Below are 22,001 nucleotides of genomic sequence, written 5' to 3'. Positions count from 1 at the left end.
GATTTTACTTCTGATCTGAAATATGTTCTTTGATCGTAATATCGACCAACCATTTTGGAAATTTCGATCTTTCCCCATTCAAGTAGATAGGAGCTGCACTTGTATGCCACTTGTTTTCATTGAAAAATAGCTCCCCATTAACGTTCCAAAGATGGCCGCCGAGAGAACTTGCTTACTAAAAAGACTTAGGTGCAGTCTTCTTCTGAGTAGCAAGCTAGCAGCTACATTTTGTTTACTCATGGCAGCTACCGACTGTTCTTCTTTCTCACTGTTTGTCATCTTTTTTTGACATTGCCTGTATCATTTACAAATATTATGTTACTAACATCAAGAGTGTACCTCCCCATTTGTTGAGGGTTATGTAACACCAACATTAGCAGACTAAGTTAAGATTTTCCTTCAGAATAAAACTGAGATTGTCCATAGCTTTTCTTTGTGCCCTTGAATTTCCATGCTGGTTTCATTATGCTGGTCTACCTAGTGGACCAGAATAGCCATGTTGTCAACCATCATGGTCTTTCTGATAAAGTTGGTTGATAAGCTGATTATGCTGGTGAACAACATGGCTATGTGTATTTTGAGCAATGGCCAGAGTTGGACATTCCAATGCAGAGGTGTGGTAATTTGCCTTGGGACAGAATTGGAAGGGATCATTGCCATACTTGTTTGATTTGTATTTGACCATTTTACATGTGGCCAACAGACAATATAATATAATTTTTTTTGCACAACAAATTGTCATAATTTAGTTATACATGCCCATTTTCCACATTTTCTGTACTAAACATGCAGTTTTGGTGGTGCTTTTCCTTTAAGACTTCAGTGTAGTGCAAATGCACACTGTTATGCTTGGCTAGGTGTCATTTGCATATGAAATTAGTACAGTGAAGTGAAAAATAATTTGCCCTGATTTCTTCTGTTTTTGAGTATATCTCAATCTAAATTGTTTCAAAAATGAAAACAAAATCTATCACAAATAAAAAGCAATCGGAGTAAACACAAAATACAGTTTAAAATTTAAACGATAATGCTATTTTGTTAACAAAAAAGTTATCCAATACCAACTGGGGATGTGTGAAAAAGTGTCTGCCCCCTTAGTTACTAAATCCCTAAATCTATGAAACTGCATTCATAATGGGGTTCAGCTGGACTAGATACACCCAGGACTGATTACTGCCAGCCCTGTTCAGTCAAATCAACACCTAAATAAAACTTTTTCAGTAGCATGAAGTTGGCTAAAATGTCTCTAACCAGTAGTACACTGTGCCAAGGTCGAAAGAAATTCCAAAAATGATGAGGAAAAAGGTGATTGAAATACATCAGTCTGGGAAGGGTTACAAAGCGATTTCAAAGGCTCTGGGACTCCAAAGAACCCCAGTGAGAGTCATTATCTCCAAATGGAGAAAACTTCACACAGTAGTGAACCTTCCTAGAAGTGGCCAACCTTCCAAAATTCATCCAAAAGCACAGCGAAGACTCAGCTCGAAAGTTACAAAAAAGCCAAAACACACCTTGATGACCCTCAAAGCTTTTGGGAGAATGTTCTGTGGACTGATGAGTCAAAAGTGGAACTGTTTGGAAGACAGGGGTCCCATTACATCTGGTGTTAATCAAACACATCATACCTACGTTCAAGCATGATGGTGGTAGTTTGATGGTGTGGAGATGCTTTGCTACTACAGGGCGACTTGCAATAATTGAGGGAAACATGAATTTTTTTCACTTTAATAAAAAAGTTTCACTGAAAGGAATCAAAAGGACTTTTGGCAAATATGAATAAATTATATACAGAGTAGAACATTCTACTGATAGATCAGTGACCTAGAAAAAGCAGATTTATTGGTTATTTTATTACTCTACAAACCACATTGACTCAACCAATGCTGTGAGTTTATGGTGGAACTATCAGTTTGTTTGACCAATGGAAGACGAGAGAATTTAGGAAACCTGTTTGAAAATTATTTTAAAAAAATTAAATTTACATGTATTCATTTGGCAGACGCTTTTATACAAAGTGACTTACAAAAGAAAATTTGTTTTTTTTTTTACCCAAAAAAATTAATATTATAAAAATAAATAAAAAATATAACAAAAATATTTTTCTGTTTGTGATTCCATTTGGTTTTGTTAGTGGAACAGAAACACGCTTCTTCTTTAACTTCATTAAGTTATGACAAGGGTTTACATTCAGAGAACAAAGAACGCCTGGGAATCTTTTTACAATATTATTTTTTACATCCATTCACATCATGGCTTTGGATTGTGCATACATGAAAATGTTTGTTGGACACATCAGTAGTATCATCATACAGTTTACAATGTTGACATGATGCTGATATCGGGATGCTGTTGTCCATCAGTTCCAGAGTAAATTAAGAAGAACAGCTGACCCGCAGCTGCTGAGCCCAGGATGGAGGTTTACTGGAGTATCCCATTCTCTCTGCCTCCCTCTGCTCCACAAACGGCTCCATAAGAGTCTGCTGCAACAGCGCCACCTAAAAAGTTATAATAGCTGGTGTGAGGATACTAGAGCTTTCACATAACTAAATTAACTTTTCTTAGCCATTTTTGCAATTACTTTAAAACAGCTGGTGTCAAAGTGATCTTCAATGGATGTAGGAAGTCTGCTAGGACACCTGTGTGAACTTGAAGGAAACAGAGAATCTTGCTGTGAGATGTTACCCCACACTTCCACCAAGGCACTTGCAAGTTCCCAGACATTTCTGGGGGAAATGGCACTAGCCCTCACCTTCCGATCCAACAGGTCCCAGACGTGCTCAATGGGATTGAGTTCCGCTGGACATGGCAGAACACTGACATTCCTGTCTTGCAGGAAATCATGCACAGAACAAGCAGTATGGCTGTTGGCATTGTCATGCGGGAGGGTCATGTCAGGATGAGCCTGCAGGACGGGTACCACATGAGGGAGGAGGATGTCTTCCCTGTGACGCACAGCATAGAGATTGCCAGCAATGACAACAAGCTCAGTCCGAGGATGCTGTGACACACCAACCCAGTCCATGACGGACCCTTCACCTCCAAATCGGTCCCGCTCCAGAGTACAGGCCTCGGTGTAACGCTCATTCCTTCGACGATAAATGCGAGTCCGACCATCACACCTGGTGAGACAAAATAGCGACTAGTCAGTGAAGGCAATTTTTGCCAGTCCTGTCCCGTCCAGTGAAGGTGGGTTTGTGCCCATAGGTGACGTTGTTGCTGGTGAGGTCTGGTAAGGACCTGCCTTACATCAGGCCTACAAGCCCTCAATCCAGCCTCTCTCAGCCTATTGCGTACAGTCTGAGCACTGATGGAGAGATTGTGCATTCCGGGTGTAACTCGGGCAAATGTTGTTGCCATCCTCTACCTGTCCCGCAGGTGTGATATTCAGATGTACCGATCCTGTGCAGGTGTTGTTACATGTGGTCTGCCACTGCGAGGATGATCAGCTGTCCTTCCTGTCTCCCTGTAGCGCTGTCTTAGGTGTCTCACAGTACGGACATTGCAATTTATTGCTCTGGCCACATCTGCAGTCCTCATGCCTCCATGCAGCATGCCTAAGGCACATTCACACAGATGGGCAGGGACTCTGGGCATCTTTCTTTTGGTGTTTTTCAGAGTCAGTAGAAAGGTTTCTTTAGTGTCCTAAGTTTTTATAACTGTGACCTTAATTACAACCGTCTGAACGACTGTTCCACAGGTGCATGTTCATGAATTGTTTATGGTTTGTTGAACAAGCATGGAAAACTTTGTTTAAACCCTTTACAATAAAGATCAGTAAAGTTATTTCGATTTTTTTTTTAAATTCTCTTTAAAATACAGTGTCCTGAAAAAGGGATGCAGTTTTTTTTTTGGCTGAGTTTATGTTCAAGTGCATCACATATGCAAATACCTCTGAAAAGTCATTTTTCTCTGCTTTTCTAATAGCAGATTCTGCCATCCAGTTCCTCAACACATATCTTGGGTTGACACCTGAAATAAATTACAGTAAATTCAGAAAATCATATCACAGACGAAAGTGCATATAGTGGAACAATTACTAAAGAATTCTGTAAAAACATGCCATTTTTTACAACTGCCTCCTCTTGCGTTTCATTGTAGTTAAAGGGTTGGTTCACCTAAAAAATGTTCATCCTAGTTGTATATGGCTTTCTTCTTCTATATGTGATCATTTTCATTTTTGGGTGAACTAACCCTTTAAATGAATTATTTTATACATTATAAGATAACATACTTTGCATTCTGTGCTGTCGAGCTTTATCCGAGTCTCCATTTTGCCTGTAGGAGACAATTACAACATCAACTGAAGCCCATTAAAGTATGCAAGAGAGTATATTACAGCAAAATTACCTTGACAGACGCTGTAAATACAGCTTAACACAGCCTGTGAAATACTCATGTGAGGAGATCTCTGAAAGAGCCCACATTGCCTGTAAAGATACACACAGTCACAGCTAATTTACTGAAATGAAGATTGTGGATTTCAGAGCAGCTGTAGGTATGAATACAATGGACACGCACCTGAGGAATGGATCCATTCTTAAGCTGAGATAGAGTCACTTCACTCAGCTGTCTGAAAGTCATGGTGAAGTCTGCTCCAGTGTCTTCCATTAACTGACAGCGCCACCATAAATCATACCAGTGTTATTATTGTTGACCACAACTGAATAAAAACAGTTTAATTAACTGAAAATGTAAAAGTGATAAACAAACACACAAACACACACACACACACAAACTAAAGCTCAACTAAAACTACAGCCATAGAGTGGTGGTACAAAACTAAGCCAAGTTAGAATGACAAATTGAAAATAAAATAGCAATTAAAACATAATTTTAATGTAAAAATAATTTAACTTTTATCATGAGAGATATGCATCAGTTAATCAAGATGTGAATGGACCTATCCATTTAATATTTACCTTCAGGAAAAATGCAATCAGATATGAATCGTCGTCTTCATTTCCCAGAAGGCCTAACTTTGCTTTGAAAAGCTCATGAAATCTATAACAGCAAACAATAAAATTAGACCCTATTTACACATGGTTTTACAGTAACATCTGTTTCTTCTAAGGCCGACCTTTGGCCGATACCATTTATCAAGGTGGTGGAAAAGGCTGATAACCGATTAATTGGCTGAAAGTTTTTTCAATTGATTTATAAAATGTTAAAAAAATTTTATTAGTCTTTCTTTACTATGACGGGCACAGACATTGAGGCTACAAGATGAATACAATCCGAACTGCAGTTTAATAGGGATGCACCAATGTACCGGCTAACAGTATTTATTGGCCAATTATTGACCAAACCATCGGTATATTAGTTATTAGCATGAAAACAATTAAAAACCTATGGTTTATTTATACAGCTGTGGCAGAAATATTGGCACCCTTGGTAAATATGAGCAAAGAATAATCTTTCATCTTTGATCTTTTGTTAAAAAAAAAAAATCTAATCTTTAATTGAAGTAAAATGACTGAAACAGGGAAAATATCTCATAATTAAATAAATATTTTTCTCCTAAACTCATTGGCCATAATTACTGGCACCCTTTTATTCAATAATGTTTTGCAACCTTTGCCAAGATAACAGCTCTGAGTCTTCTCCTATAATGCCTAATGAGGTTGGAGAACACCTGGCAAGGTGACCATTCCTCCATAAAGAATCTCTACAGATCCTTCAAATTCAGAGGTCCATGTAGGTGGACACTCCTCTTCAGTTCACCTCACAAATTTTCTATGGGGTTCAGGTCAGGAGACTGGGATGGCCATGGCAGACCCTTGATTTTTATGTGTGTTCATTGGAAGATCATTGTAAGATACAACCACGGCCCATTTTAAGCTTTCTAGCAGAGGCAGCCAGGTTTAGATTTTCTATCTGTTGTATTTGATAGAGTCCATGATGCCATGTATCCAAACAAGATTCCCAGGACCTCTGGCAGGAAAACAGCCCCACAACATTAAAGATCCAGCACCACATTTAACCATAGGCATTGGGTTCTTCTTCATCTCTGTGTGCGCCAACCCCATCTCTGGTGTTTGCTGCCAAAAAGCTTTTTTAGAACCTGGTCACATTTAAAGTTCCAGTAGTGTCTGGAAAACTGGAGATGCTTAATTTTGTTGTTGGATGAGAGCAGAGGCTTTTTTCTTGAAACTCTCCCAAACAACTTGTGGTGATGTAGGTGATGTCTGAATAATTTTTTTTTTTTTTTTAAGACTTTCTGACCCCAAGACCCAAATAATTTCTGCAATTTTCCATCTTTGATCATTGGGGATTCTTTGGCCACTTGAACCATCCACCTCACTGTGTGTGGAGACAATATAGAAACCCATCCTTTTCCAGGCCGATTCTTAAGATCTCCAGTTGATTTAATTATTGCCCTGATGGTGGAAATGAGCATTTTCAACGCTTTGGCTATTTTCTTATAGCCACTTCCCATTTTGTGAAGCTCAACAGAACTATATTCTTTAGTCTAACCCACTGTAACTGATGATTCATGGACTTTGGCCTGTGTGTTACTTCATATTTATACCCCTGTGAAACAGGAAGTCATGACTGAACAATTTTATGTTCCTAGTCCCCCAGGTGCACTAAAAACGTAAAATTTGAATGGGAATATACATCAGATATATTTTACCATTTCAAAGTGAGCTTTGTATCCCTTTAATCGTGCCTGCTCCGCACCTTGTCTGTTGCGAGAAGGCTTGTCGCTTGTGTAATATGAGACGATCACACTGGGTATTAACAGTAATGAAAATCAATTCTTAAATTCTGTAATCAATGCATTGACATTTCTTTGACAGATCAATGCACCGCGATGCATTTTTATACCCCTATAAGTGATCTGATGACAAAACAGTGATCTGATGACAAAATAAGGTGAGAGGAAAAACATCAGTATAAGGATTGGCCTATAGTTTTTTGTTAAAATAGGTATTGACCAAATATTTTCATTTCAGTGCATCCCTACAGTTTATTGTGCAAACCAAACTCCCAAAAATGAAGATTTCATGCATAATGCAGGACTTTCAAATATACATAGGCTTGCAATATGCTGGGGACTCTTATTTTGAAATGACAGAGACTTGGCTCTGTTACAATGCTCTATATATAAGCATTTACCAAATTAAGCTGTTTATAGCTTCTACATTTACCTGATAAAGGGTTTTGTGTATTTATTTTCCACCAGATGTGGTTTAATGAGGAAAAAAAAAAGTTGGAGAAGCATAGATCGGCAAAGATTTTAGCAGATAACTGATGCAACTATCGGTAAAAACAATATATCGGTCTACCTCTAGTTTCTTCCAGTGCTAAATACAGGTGCAAACAGGGTCAAAAAAGTTTTGTGATATGATCACACACATGTGATCACATCATTTTTACAGTGTAAATGCTGTCAATGCTAATCCACCCATCATTAACAACTGTAAAATATCACCTACTTGCCTGTCAATCAACCATTGCTCTAAAACAAAGGTTTTAAACTTGTTTATGAACATATAGTGACTAATACAATGAGGTAGTGAGTGAGGTATGCAGTCATAAAATCTGAGACCTTCGCCTCCAAATCCATACAATACAAGAAGCTTCTGCGTCTAATGGTCAAATGACACTCACCTTTGATGGTAGATTTGTGGATATTTTCTCAGTATTTGATGAGACCTGAATCAAATAATTGAAATGAGACACAAATCCCAATTCACATTTCATCCCAACTTAATACAAACAGAAAACATCATAATCACTAACTTTGACAGCTGATCTGGGGTCAGCAGTTGCTGAAGAGCTTCTAGAAGCTTCTGCAGATTAAACAGGCCCACATTAGCCTGAGCCCCTATACTGTACCGCCCCTCATCATCAGACGTGTTAGGAACAAAATCTGCACAGAAGATACAATGCAATTAAGTGAAACCTTTTTTCATTTTGTATCCCCTTAATGCCCAATTCCCACTACTTAGTAGCTCCTTGTGGTGGCACAGTCACCTCAATCCAGGTGGCGGAGGACAAGTCTCAGTTGCCTCCGCTTCTGAGACTGTCAATCCACGCATCTTATCATGCAGCTCATTGTACCTGACACCGTGGAGACTCCGAAAGTGGACGCTTGTGCAATTCTCCACAATCCACACACAACTTACAATGCACCACTAATCACGACCAAGAGGAGGTTACCCCATGTGACTCTACCCTCCAAAGCAACAGGGCCAATTTAGTTGCTTAGGAGACCTGGCTGGAGTCACAAACTCGTGACACCAGGGGTGGTAATAAATAAGTGAATCTTTAATGGTGAACCTATGAATAGCTTATAACTCCATTGTATATTTAAACTGGGATAGGAGACAGTATTTTAACATAGCAAATTAAACACTTTAAATGTCATTTTTGAGCTAGTGTGAATGGAAAAGACACTCACGTGGGTCATATGAATCCATAAATCCAAATGGTCCATAGTCAATGGTAATAGAAAGCAGACTGAAATTATCTGTGTTGCAGACTCCTGAGCACAAAGATAGATCATTAAGTTGGGATTGGTTGAGTTAAGTGCCACAATCTGACAAGGAGAGTTAATGACTAGGAGAACTAACCATGAGCAAATCCAACCGACATCCACTGAGCGATTAAATGTGCCGTTTCATTCACCATTTTGAAGAAAAACGTCTTCACACGACATGGAAACCATTGGTAAAACAGTATAAAAAAAATCAAGATGACTCATCAACCTTATCCCACACTTAAATGTCTCTTATAATAAGTATGATATTGTCATTGTTTTACTAAACATCACTTCAAAATCATGGAGAAGACACTGAATGCTTACCACATATTTGTCAGGGTCATTTGTGGCAATAGCTTTAAAATGCTCTTTAATTACAAAGTCCAATAATGTCCTGAAAATACATAGTATTATAAAAAGGAAAAAGGAAACGAGAACAAGAAAGAGACAAATGTTACTCTTAGGAGTTAAAGCTAGTTTACTGTAATACATCCAGCTCTCCAGCTTTAGTTAATATCTCCAGTGAACCGATACGAAACCAGGACTTTGCCAAGCGGAGAACGACTGCTCCTGATAGAGGGACACATAAAGCAGATGCTGCTTGTCTTCTGTTGCACTGGCACAGTTATACATCACGTAGCTATGAAAATAAATACAGAACAATGTGTGTTTTAATGTATTTTTTTCCTTCTCAGATTGTAGATTTACCTCTTTCTTTTATGACATTGCCATTATAAAACGGATCTCTCCACACCGGCTCTTCGCTCAGCACCAGACTACATCAATATAGAGAAAAATGTATAATAAACAATCACACGTGTCGTAAATACAGAACATACATTTATCCATTTATCCATGCCTATTCATTCTCCCACACTTCAGCAAACACACATTTGCATAATCATTACCACATCAGAATACGATAAATAAAGTGCATAAATATATATATTTTGGAAGCACTTTACAATAAGGTCATATTTGTTAATATTAGTAGTAACACAATAGCTAACATGAACTAACAATAAACAATACTTTCACAACATTTATTACTCCAGGTAGAAATTAAGTTTTACATATATAAAATGCATAAAAATCCCAGGAGATCATCAGCTACAGAAATACTCCAACCAGCCTGTTTGGCACCAACAATCATGGCACAGTCAAAATCACAGAGATCACATTTTTTCCCCATTCTGATGGTTGATGTGAACATTTAATGAAGCTTCTGACCCGTATCAGCATGATTTTATGCATTGCACTGCTGCCACATGATTGGCTGATTAGATAATTGCATGAATAAATAGGTGTCACTGATTAGGGCTGTCAATCGATCAAACTTTTTAATTGAATTATTTACGATGCGCCGATTAATTAATCAAATTAATCGCAAACCAATATTTACGGAGAAAGGCACACAAATAAAGGTTATTTAGAAGAATAAATAATTATTAATATAATAAATAGGCCTAATATATATTATTTTTTTAATTATTCAAATACAACCTATCATTTAGTGCTAACAGACAAGTGAAGCATTTATACAATAATAAAGTGGGTTTAAAAGTGAAAAAATTATTTGTTTTATTTCCCACTGCTCTATATTCTATTGTTGGTCTATCTACTCACACGTCAGGATGATTTATTCTGTGGCCACAGCCATCAGGGAATACTATTGCCATGAAGGGTATACATGGTCTGTACTGGTAATCTACATAACTACATAACTGTTAATCAGAAGGTCGCAGAAGGTCGCCACCACCATTGTGTCCTTGATCAAGGCACTTAACTCCAGGTTGCTCCGGGGGGCTTGTCCCTGTAATAAGGGCTCTGTAAGTCACTTTAGATAAAAGCGTCTGCCAAATGCATAAATGGAAATGGAAATGTCTGTAATGATGTTTAGGTAGGTGGCACATGTCAAATTGACATCCACATGAATGGCCGGACCCAGTGTTTCCCACAGTGCATCCTGGTGCAATCACTTCCCCAGGTAAACGGTACACTTACAAGGCCGTCCATGTGATGTAAATGAAAACGGGACTCATCGAACCAGGCGACCTCCTTCCACTGCTGCAAGGTCTAGTTCCAACACTCATGTGCCCATTTTAGGCGATTTCGATGGTGGTAATGATTCCTCCCGTAACATCATTAAAATGTTCTGTGACTTGTTCCACAGTAGACCTTCTGTCGGCTCGGACCAGACAGGATAGCCTTCATTGCCCTCGCAAATCGATGAGCCACAGGCACCCAACACACTCTCACCAGTTTGTGGTATGTCCCTCCTCGGACCACTGTCAGTAGGTACTCACCACTGCTGATTGGGAGTACCCCACAAGTCTTGCCATTTCAGAGATGCTCTGACAAAGTCATCGGGCCACAACAATTTGGCCATTGTCAAAGTCGTCCAGGTATTTACTCCTGCCATTTCTCCTGCATTCAACACGTTGACTACGAGAACTGATTATTCACTTACCATCTAATCAGACCAGATCTTGACATGTGGCCTTTTTAGGAGATGATCAAAGTTATACATTTAACCTGTGAGTGGTCATAATGTTTTGGCTCATCAGTGTATATTTATAGTATATATAGACACACACACACACACACACACACACACACACACACACACACACACACACACCTGAGGGATCTGCTGGTGGGAATACCCAGAAAATGCATGGCTTCACTGCACAGAAACTCCCTCACTGATGAGCGAATCACAGCCCTACCATCACCAGACCTACACACGCAAAACATTATAAAACATACAGTATATCATTACAGAAAATGACACACTACGCAATTCTTTATGAATCAATGATAAGATAAGCCAACCAACAACAGATATTGCAACAGATGTTGATATTTACCGTGAGTATGGTGTCTTTCCTGAGCCTTTCAGCTGAAGTTCCCATCTTTGACCTTTTCTGCATTAAAGACAGATTGTAGAGTGCTCTAATAATGTACCATCCATCAAATCTAAATCACATTACAATGGAATATGGCATATATGGTAATTTTCAACTGCTAAATCTTGAAATAATTTAACTGTATTAATTACCTGTTTGTGTATTCACCCAATAAATGGGCACGTCCATCACCCAGCTGTCCTGCCCAATAACCAAACTGAAAAAAAATGAAAATAAACGTGACAGGTAATTTGAGCTACTTATTGTTTCATGCCAAACGCTCTTAAGTTTGAAATGATATTGGTTTACCTGATGGCCTCCGTATCTGTGTGCCAGTGGAATAGAGCCAGGAAACAGCTTTCCTCCACTGACACACTGAATAAACTCTTCATTATATAGCACAGCCTCATCCAGATCCAAAATGTTCTCCAACACATCCTGAAAAATACAATGAGCCAACAAAAGTGGATGCAAAATGTAAAAATAGTGGAAGTACAATGGTACTGAATGATTACTATATGTACAAAATCAATGAAAAGTATGAGCACCTCTATCATTTTTGTTTCTCGTGATTTACAAGATTTTGATCTAAAGGCGTATTATACTCCAATGCTTGACATTGTTTTTAAATGCATGTGTTGGACTGGATAGTTCAATCTTGTGCCCAGTATACATGAGAACTTCTCCATAGAAGACAGTTTGAAAATCATTTTTGGTCCCAACATCATTTGTCATTTCATATATTTTAATGGAGTAAAATAGTTATACGTTTATTGACCTTTGACACAGCAGCGAGTGTCAGGGGCTCTTTCATAGGGGTGGGCTGACTCTCTGAAAACACACATCCTTTCACAGGGCGAATCAAGTTATCATCAACTGCATCAAGGGGAAGAGCATCTGCAAAACACAAAGAGTGTAAAATAACAGTGAAATTTTGAAATAACATGTCGACACCAATACATTTTTCTTACCTATTAATTTATGTGATAATGTCAGTGGTATTTCTGCAGTGTGTTTTACAGTGGGATAAAACGCTCTTTTAGTACAACTGTCACTCTCAGAGAACTCCAGTTCGTCCCTGAATGCGGCGCTGGCGACAGCGAATAAAACGGAAAATAATTTGAAACTATGTTTTATCATTACGACTCTCACAGACAGATTTGTTTCCTGAATGTTGTGCTTCATTATTTCACGTGATCAGGTGAGTGCATCATGTGACAATATTTTCCAATGGGACATTTATTATGCTTTATTTATCACAATATATGACGAATGCAAAGAAACAACAAGAAAAACGGACATAATACTGAACCAACCCTAACCAAATGGAGCCTGTGAGACTGAGTAGCCGCCTAGTAGAACAGCGCATAGCACATTTTACCTATCGCGAAAAATAAAATCCTCTCAAACGATTGTGATTGGCTCATCCTAGCGAGCGGAGAGAAAAGTAACAGATGTCACAGGCTACTTCAGCAACGGTCTGGACAATAATTTACACCTGAATAATTACAATATAAAAAAAAACTTTAATAGTCATTACATGGAAAATGAACAGTGACTATTTAAATTAGAGAATTGTTCTACCAATTAATTATTTTAATAATATATATTTGACCAATTAGAGACAACTGAGCTGCTAAGCCCCTCCCGTCTTATCTAGTTTTCATTTATTATTTAATTATAAATATTAAACATTATAAAGCAAGATATGTATAAAACAACGTATTAGACACTCGCAAAAAAAAAAAAAAAAAAAGAAAGAAAAGAAAACAAGATGTAAGGGGTAGATTATAATATATAAGACCAAATAAAGGTAGAAAAAGTATGTAATTCAAATTTTATTGCATTCATACTTGTTAATAAAATAACTAAAAACAAATATCTATTAAAATAAATCATAAAATCATAATAACATGCGCATAGACATAACAAAATAAATTGGCTTGGGGACTTTTAATTCGTATATAATATGAAGGCCTTTATTTTATCAATAATTATAACGCAACTGTTTTATGTATGTTTAGCATAAATAAATAAAAATAATGGCTGAGTTCGCAATGGCATACTACCATACTTCTATTTTTGACACATTTGGCTGAAGTAGTCATAGTGGCTGAAGAAGTCAGAGAAATATGGGTAGTATGCACTGATCTATATATAGATCAGTGGTAGTATGTCACTGAGCAATCAATCTGAATATGAGTTCGTCATGTGACAGTCTCTTCCGGTTCGTGCCTTTGCTTTCGTAACCTGACGTCACTGCGCATGTGCTAAGGACTGGGCAGCATGTCGGTGCTGTGGAGGCGATGCTGGAGGAGCAGTACAGGCGCTGCTGTCATACAGGACTGGTGCTGCGGGATCAGTGGAAGAGTTTTCACTCATGCGGCTTCAGCGGGCAGAGAAACAGCCGCTTCCAGAGCGGTGAGACAGGTATTGATAGACAGAGCAGGACATGCACGCGCAGCGGGGAAGGTCACCGGCACGAGCAATGCACAATGAATGACAGATCACTCACTTAAGAGTACTATCATACACTCTCACATTAAGTTAGATCGCTTGCATTAAAGCCATGTTGCATATAGATATTTGCAGGTACAGAGACGTGATCTGACAGGAATTCACTGTGTAAAGGTCAAGAACTCATGCAGTACATAAGGAACTTCCAAGTTCTGACACGCCTAGTGTTCATGTTGCACAGGAAATCTGTCATCATACATGTCTAAGTTGCACAGGCGAATGTTAAGACACTTCTTATATTGTTTGTATTGGTTTAGATTGGTTCGTTATTCATTCTATATGTAATTTATTTTATTGTTGTGTTTTAGGTGCTGATTCGGGGTGGCCCTGCACATAATTTCTGCAAACCAATGTCACTTTCTAGGTATGCCAATGTCAACTGGTGTCTTACTGTCACAAAGTTAAATTACATAAATGCCCTGCTAACAATTTTTGGTTCCCAGAATGGATACTGTCCTAAGACATTATTCAGCACAGTAATGAAGGTAGATTTTGACCGAAAAGTTGAACTGTGTTCTCAGTACAAGGCTATTTAATTTTTTTTTATAAATCTCAGGTCGGTTTAAAGGTGCAATATGTCATATATTTACTTTACTATATAAGTTTACCATAATATGTTATCAGATATTTAAAAAACATGCTAAATTGAAATACTGGCTTCTCCGAAAACAATGCTGTTTGGGCTTAGGCCTGTGTGATCCCACCCACTGCCCATTTCCCACCATGGGTTGCCAGGTTTGAAACAAATTAGCGGGTAACCAGAAGCTAACAATACATCTAGCTAACATTGACAGTTATAAACTATTATAACAGAGATATAAAAAATCCACATGAGCCGGTTTATAATTTGCAAACAATAAATACATTGCAAATGTATACATTAGCTGATCAACTTACAGTGTAATGCTCGTCGCTTGCCATTGTCAGTTTGCTCGTTCCTGTTGCGTGTCCTCAACCTGGCAACCCGCGTGAGTTTCTAGTCTGGGGAGGAGGGGAGACAAGTCTCTCCAATATTTTGAATTTGGACTGCAGTACCCATTTTAAATGCTTGATGCCAATGTTACATATTGCTCCTGTAAGGTTTTAAGATATGTTATTAATCCCTTATAAACGTTTCTGTAGGTCAAAACAAATATTTTTGATATTTTTGTGTTACTTTTCAAATTTTTGGATGATTCATGATTTGTCTTGTGCTTCATATTTTTTGCTGTGAAATTAAATATATTTTTATATTTCAAACAGATTTCTTCTCATATCAGCGTCGATAACTTGTACACAGCAAATACACAGCAAAACTGTATGACAACATGCACCACTATAGGATATAAAATGAACGGTGTCTTTTTCTGAAGATTAATGGTAGAATTATTCAAGAAGTTGTTTGTTGCCAAGACTTTAGTGCCTATATGAAATTGACTTTAAGAAATACACCTAAGGATAAAAATGTTCTCTGGAGTATAAAAATGTGACAACTAATCCAGTATATAATTTATCTACTCACTTATAGCAGCATGTACATTGCTGTTTGGAGTATATTTATTTCTGCAGTAAAATAGTAAATTTTGTATTTTTTTGTTTGTGTCTCAGGCGCAGGAATAGATATCTCTTTCCAACACAGCGAGTGTGCTGTTACAGCGTACACACTGATACAAAGCTAAAAGATCCTTTCTCACTTGCACAGAAGGACCTGCAAAATTTATATGAAGACATAAAGAAGGTATGTCAAAAAGTGATGCATAGTAAATAAAACAACAAGAGCTTTTCCAGTTCTAATAAGCTATTTATTCAATAATCAGTAATGCCCAACACACACCTGAAGCCACTTTCCTAATGTGTAACTTTATACTATCTCACCATTTTCTCAATCTGCTGAAACCGACCTGTTTAAATTTGTGTTTCAGGAGTTGTTTGTCTCCAAAGTTGAGCTGAAAGCGCTGTGTGATTATTACTTTGATGGGAAGGGAAAAGCATTTAGACCAATGATTGTTGTTCTGATGGCGCGAGCTTGTAACGTTCACAGCAACAAAGAGGGGTAAGAAACCAGCACTGCTAATGCTTGTTTAGATACCTTAAATACACATGATATACAGTACGTTTAAGAGACTCTTTTGATTGTCCCAGGGTTCTGCTGCCAGCGCAGCGGTCTATAGCTATGATCTCTGAGATGATCCACACCGCCAGCCTGGTGCACGATGACGTTATTGATGATTCAGACACGCGCAGAGGAAAAAACACCATTAACGGAGTGTGGGGAGAAAGAAAAGTGAGCTCATTTGATCTGAAAATAGAAAACATTGTCTTTGATCGAGCATGAGCAATAAAGTTTTTCATCTGTATCTGTTAGGCTATTCTGGCTGGAGATTTCATTCTGTCAGCCGCATCTATGGCTTTAGCACGTATTGGGAACAATACAGTCGTTTCAGTGCTGTCGCAAGTCATAGAAGACCTCGTGCGAGGTATGTCACTCAAGTTTTGAAGTAGAATATATTTTATTAGTAACTGAGCTGTTATTTATAGTCATCTGTCATGAAATTCCAGGTGAATTCATGCAGTTGGGGTCTAAAGAGAATGAAAACGAGCGATTCAAGCATTACCTTGAGAAAACCTTTAAGAAGACCGCAAGTCTCATTGCTAACAGTTGTAAAGCAGTATGTACGTTCTGTCTCAACAATAATAAGATGAAGTTCGGTGCTTGAAAGAGACATTTAATTCTTTGTCTTTGCAATTTTAGGTTTCAATTCTGGTGAACTCTGATCCTGATGTGCATGAGATAGCTTATCAATATGGGCGAAACGTTGGCATTGCATTCCAGGTAATGTCTTTATATACATTTTTATGGCTTTATCATATTTAGAAGGTATTTTGTTTCACCAGTTTCATACATTAACCTGCAAACTCACAGAAGAACAAAAATCCTCTTAACTTTTGTGTGTTTGGTGACTATTCACAACTTTGGAACCCCACCTGCACCGCATGGATTAAGTACAGTAAATGTATCTCCCCCTTGTGGTCTCCCAAAGCTATTACGCCAGACTACATTAAATGCAAGGCCAACTGACTGAATTGGAAAGCTCACAATTTATGCTTCTAATTTAAATGTTGGCTAAAATTAACATATCGATGCCTCAAAAACAGATAGAGAAAATATTGCTCTTATTGAAAATTGCAATATTATGACATTCTGAGTATTTTTAATGCAAGCATTAGTTATTTTTTAATTATGGCTCATATTTTACACATTTTGCGGTCACAAATGTACTTTTGTTTGCATATAAAAATTTTAATAACCTTTATTGTGAAAACTTATTGTATAAAAGTCGTGAGCTCTTGCAATCAGTATTTTTTGGTTGCTGTGACCATTGTTTCAATTTGAGAAGTAGAAAGTGATGTAGTTTTATTAATTAATAATGACAGAAACTTTAACATATATTCCTGATGGTTTATGTTGTATTACTATAAATTGACATCTTTTATAGGGACAAAAATATTTTGGTTTACACTGTGTAGCTGATATAGGTTTTAACTAGCATTCAGATAACGCACAGTGACTCGAATACTTAAATATAGGAACCTTTCCTTTAGTAAATTGCCATTTGTGTGAATGTGCACAATTATTATAATTAAGCTTATTACAGTTTGTTTTTCTATTGCTTTCTAACATTGGTTAGATAATCCTAAATATCCACTTAAATTTGGATCTAAAGTAATTCAAAACATATTTGTGTGTTCTCTGTCAGCTTGTGGATGACATTCTTGACTTCACATCGTGTGCAAACCGCCTGGGGAAGCCGTCAGCTGCAGATCTCAAACTGGGCCTGGCCACCGGTCCAGTTCTGTTTGCTTGCCAGCAGGTGGGGCAGCTGAACACATCGTTGGTCTAAAAATGAATTTGAAGGGCAAAATATTTTAGCTTTTTTAGTTAGTGGTTGGTTGATAACCTCATAGTTTATGTTTTGTTTGATTACCCGGACTGAGCCCATGTTTGATTTCACCCCCTTTTTCGCTCTTCTCAGCATTATTTAATTTATTAATGGGCAATTTCTACATTATAAGTAGCAGTAAGCAAATTTGGTTGGATTACTTTCATACTAATGATGAACAATAAGGGAGTGTAGAACCCAGACCCACATTATCACACAGACTTGGTTTCTTGGTGTGTGCACTTGAGTTCAGAAAACATCTTAGACACCAACCAAAAATAACGAAATCAACGAAATCTGCACCGAAAGCTATCGTGTGAAAACACACTTCATTTAGGTAGTAAATTCGATGTTTACAGAACAGTCATAAGGTTTAAAACTAATATAATCTGGTTTTAACAGTAACTTAAGTCTGTTTTTGTGGTTCATTACTTCGTGGAGTAGATAGTTTGGATTTCATTACTTGCAAACCATTTACACTTTGAATACACCACTTTACCTCTCCATCTTTAGTTTCCGGAGCTTCATGCAATGATCATGCGCCGTTTCAGCTCAGATGGAGATGTGGATCGAGCCTGGCAATATGTCCTGAAGGTAAACATTTGTGTTACAGTATTAGGGAGAATCGCACAAAAACATTTCAAGGTTACATTTATAGGGTGGCCCAGTAGGGGTGCACAACGCAAAAAAAATTAGCAAAGCAAATAAAAGCTGAAAACACGCTTAAATAAATCACAGGAAAAATAAAGCCACAAAAGAACTAAGACAAAACACAACAAAATGAATATCGAATGAAAACAAACAGGTTTCCATTGTGCGGTGTTCATATCTGTTTTCAACCTTTGTTTTCTTTGCTAATATTGTTGAGTTGTGCACCTCTGGGTCACTGTAAATTTCACTCCAAAAACAAAAGTGGTGATTATTTATGGAAATGCCACTATGCTAAAAATGTTAATGTTCATGAAAAACGTTTTATTGACCCTGATTACATGCACTTAAGAAAACGGTTTATTCCTGGGCTTTTGCAGAAAGCGCCGTTCTGACACATCATATAAACGAGAACGTACATTTTCTTGTAATACCGTTTAAGGTATTAAGAGAATGCAGTTTAACACCGGTTTCTCCCAGAGAATGCGGCTTATGTGGTCATGTAAACTTTTAAGTGCCGTTCTTGGAGGATTGTGCATGTGCGTTAACAGACCGGATAACAAATGTAATAGGATGGAGCCCAACAACAAGTCAACATAGCAGAAAGAATTCAACATTTCTGGGAGTTCAACGGGAAGAGAACATACACTATAAACTATACATATTTGTACACGCCAATGTAAAATCGCAATTCACGACTGTCCCTCACGTTCTCGTGTATATGCTCATGTACATTGAGGGAATCCCTGAGTTTGATGCAAGAGGGAAAACCCACTATTGCAGCGCAATTCCGCTGCAGGCCATGATAGAAAGTGAAGGAAACAAACATAGCAGCAACTTTGGAATATCTTGAAATAAAGCGAAGCAACAGAGAGTAAAAAGTGAAGTCCTCATATCCCGTGATTGTTATTTACACAAGTGGCACAGGGAAATTTCATTGCTGTGGAGAAAGCTGCTTACTGGCCATACCGCATGTATGGAGTAAAGAATACGCCACTTATATGGTGCACGCAAGTGTGAATGCCACTTTCTCACTATAAGCCGCTTTCTGGTGTCCATGTAAATGCAGTCATTGTCTTTAAGCAACATTTTCATATATTTATTTTGATTTTGTGGTGAAACATGACCCAGATGTGTTCTTGACAGATTAATTGAATTACAGAATTTTGTTAACTAGCTGTGAATTCCAATTAGCATCTCAAACCCCTTTACACCTGGTATTAAGATGCGTTCCGGATGATCTGATCACAGTTTTTACCTGGTTTTTATATGCATCTCAAATATATCTCCTAATGTTTGTATTTCAAGGGGAGGTTCTCATTTCATGACGAGGTACATCAATCACTATGTCTGTGTGTTACTGCATGATATTAAAGAGCGTTAAAGTGAAAAAATAATTGCGCTATTTCTCCCAGATGCAGTTGACATGTAAGCTAAATTTAAAACAAATGCAATTTCTGTTATTTCAGTGGATTTCCTGTTTTAACCTGAGCTTCAGATGTTCATGTTCTTATCTGCTCCTGCATGTTGATATCAGACACACTGAAGAAGATCTGTAAAGTTCCTGTGCTTGTGTATATATCTGCTTTTTCAAATTTTCCAATGGGTCATTTATTTCCTTTTAAAGCCTCTCGTAACCAGCAAAGTTTAAACTCTAAAGTTTTAGCGCAGCAGTTGATTGACAGGTGAGGGGGTGGTCCTTCACTGCTGTCCAGGACTCATCAGGACATATTAGTGTTCACACTTCCACTGTGACGTGGTCACAAGTGTTTTTGACTACCTTCATATGCGGTTTCTGTGATATGATCACAAAACGTTTTAGACCCAGCTTACACCTGTAGATCACTGAAACGCATCTTAACACAGATGTAAACGGGGATCACATAACATTACTCCATGTTCCCGCAGAGTGACGGTGTGGAACAGACGAACTACCTTGCCCAACACTACTGCCAAGAGGCCATCCGTCAGATCAGTCAGCTGCAGCCATCGACAGAGCGAGATGCACTGATCCGACTGACCGAGCTGGTGCTGAGCCGGGACAAGTAAGCCTGGATCCAGCGCTCCATACTCAGGCAGCTACACCTCTGCTGGGCCTCCACCCAAACAGAGAACAAAGAATGATTTATTTATGCCATTGTCGCTGTATACTTTACCGTACTGTAATCGCAGAGCTCCTGCTGTCCGATCACAGAGCCCTGAGCTGTGTCACCACTGCACGGGGTGTATGAACGGTGCGGTCGAAGGAGATCTGCAGGATCATTGTAATTCCAGGTGTCGCACAGATGGAGGTGCTACGGTCACGTGTGTGTGTGTCTATGTGGATCTGTTACAGATTACATAAACATCCGTCCACACTACAAAGGCAAAACATCTTAGATTTTATTGTAAGATGTTGTTGTCAATGTACTCATCACATCAAGTGCTCAATAACTTTCAAGGCCTTACACCACTCTGGCTATGTACTTAAATAAAATGATATAAGGTATTTTTTAAAGTAAACATCGAGTGTTGTTTTTCCATTTGAGTTGTAACTTAGCGGTGCTTTGTCAAATTGAGCTGTTATGCATAACAAAATAAATAGGGTACAAATCGGCTTCCAGTTACTTTTCTGTAAGAAATAATGGCACATATCTCATGTTCCTTGAATTATACGTACATTACATTATCTACTATCTAACATATTACCAATAGCATGAAAATAAGCTGTTTTTAAACACATTAAATGTCTAAAATGTCTTTGGACTCTTTCTACAGCAGGCAGGAAGTAAATAATCTCATTTCATTTCTCACTTTTTACACTAATTGTAGTGTTGATTTGTCAAACTCAACCATTCAACCCTGTTACTAAAGTTATTTTAAGAAAAAAAAAAATTTTTTTTTTCTTATTTATTGGAAATATAAAAAAATGAAAAATAAAACCTAAAAGTACACACACAAAAAAAAACCTCCCTGCATAATCGTTTATGGTTCTAAAAACAATTAGAGAATGTTCTACAATGTTCTTATTAGGTTGTCACACACACACACAAAAAATACAACTCCATGCAATGTTCTGTGAACATTATTTTAATTTATGGTTCTAAAAATAACCATTAGAGAACATTGTTTAAGTTCTTATTATGCTTACACACACACACACACACACACACACACACACACACACACACACAAAACACTTCTATTTAAATTAATGGGAGAAATTGGAAAGCTCAACAAATAAGTTCCGAGCGGTCAATGGAAACCCCGCCTTACAGTTAAGAGCCAATCACCTTTTAGATACAGACATCACCTGCCACCTAACAACTCTAGAACGTGCATGTGCATTGCATTACAAGAAAATTTTGTTTTTTTTGTAATCTGAGGTAAAAGAGCACGAATTATGAAACCAGTATTATCAGATTGCCGATTTGAAATATGGACTGTTTTTGAGATTTCGGTGTTCACCCATCGTTTTCATTGGGGGATCGCCAATCTAGATCGCGCAACCATAAAGCCCAGGGCCCCCCGGCAGTCAAG

General features: G+C 37.9%; 2 protein-coding genes across 2 annotated transcripts; one reads left to right on the top strand and one right to left on the bottom strand.

Annotated features, from left to right (window-relative positions):
• Positions 1-1,725: 1,725 nt before the first annotated feature.
• On the bottom strand, positions 1,726-12,616 carry LOC127635263 (protein adenylyltransferase SelO-like). The gene is made up of 19 exons (XM_052115173.1): positions 12,369-12,616; positions 12,176-12,294; positions 11,707-11,835; positions 11,550-11,614; positions 11,359-11,415; positions 11,130-11,228; positions 9,197-9,264; positions 8,971-9,058; positions 8,813-8,882; positions 8,580-8,652; positions 8,408-8,491; positions 7,747-7,876; positions 7,615-7,659; positions 4,920-5,001; positions 4,519-4,611; positions 4,348-4,427; positions 4,232-4,275; positions 3,890-3,969; positions 1,726-2,495 (listed from the first exon to the last, which is right to left on the bottom strand). Exons 1-19 carry the CDS (start codon positions 12,580-12,582, stop codon positions 2,373-2,375), a joined length of 1,743 nt encoding a protein of 580 aa, XP_051971133.1. The 5' UTR covers positions 12,583-12,616; the 3' UTR covers positions 1,726-2,372.
• A 1,057-nt stretch (positions 12,617-13,673) lies between these two features.
• On the top strand, positions 13,674-21,507 carry LOC127635269 (all trans-polyprenyl-diphosphate synthase PDSS1-like). The gene is made up of 11 exons (XM_052115179.1): positions 13,674-13,827; positions 14,223-14,278; positions 15,502-15,631; positions 15,816-15,946; positions 16,036-16,177; positions 16,259-16,370; positions 16,453-16,562; positions 16,646-16,726; positions 17,652-17,765; positions 18,348-18,428; positions 20,391-21,507. The coding sequence occupies exons 1-11, from the start codon at positions 13,684-13,686 to the stop codon at positions 20,529-20,531; spliced, it is 1,242 nt and encodes a 413-aa protein (XP_051971139.1). The 5' UTR covers positions 13,674-13,683; the 3' UTR covers positions 20,532-21,507.
• Positions 21,508-22,001: the final 494 nt, after the last annotated feature.

This window comes from Xyrauchen texanus, chromosome 42 (assembly GCF_025860055.1).
Source record: "Xyrauchen texanus isolate HMW12.3.18 chromosome 42, RBS_HiC_50CHRs, whole genome shotgun sequence".
Taxonomy (NCBI): Eukaryota; Metazoa; Chordata; class Actinopteri; order Cypriniformes; family Catostomidae; genus Xyrauchen; species Xyrauchen texanus.
The sequence above is the reverse complement of the archived record's forward strand: the minus strand, read 5'-3'. Positions and strand labels throughout refer to the sequence as shown.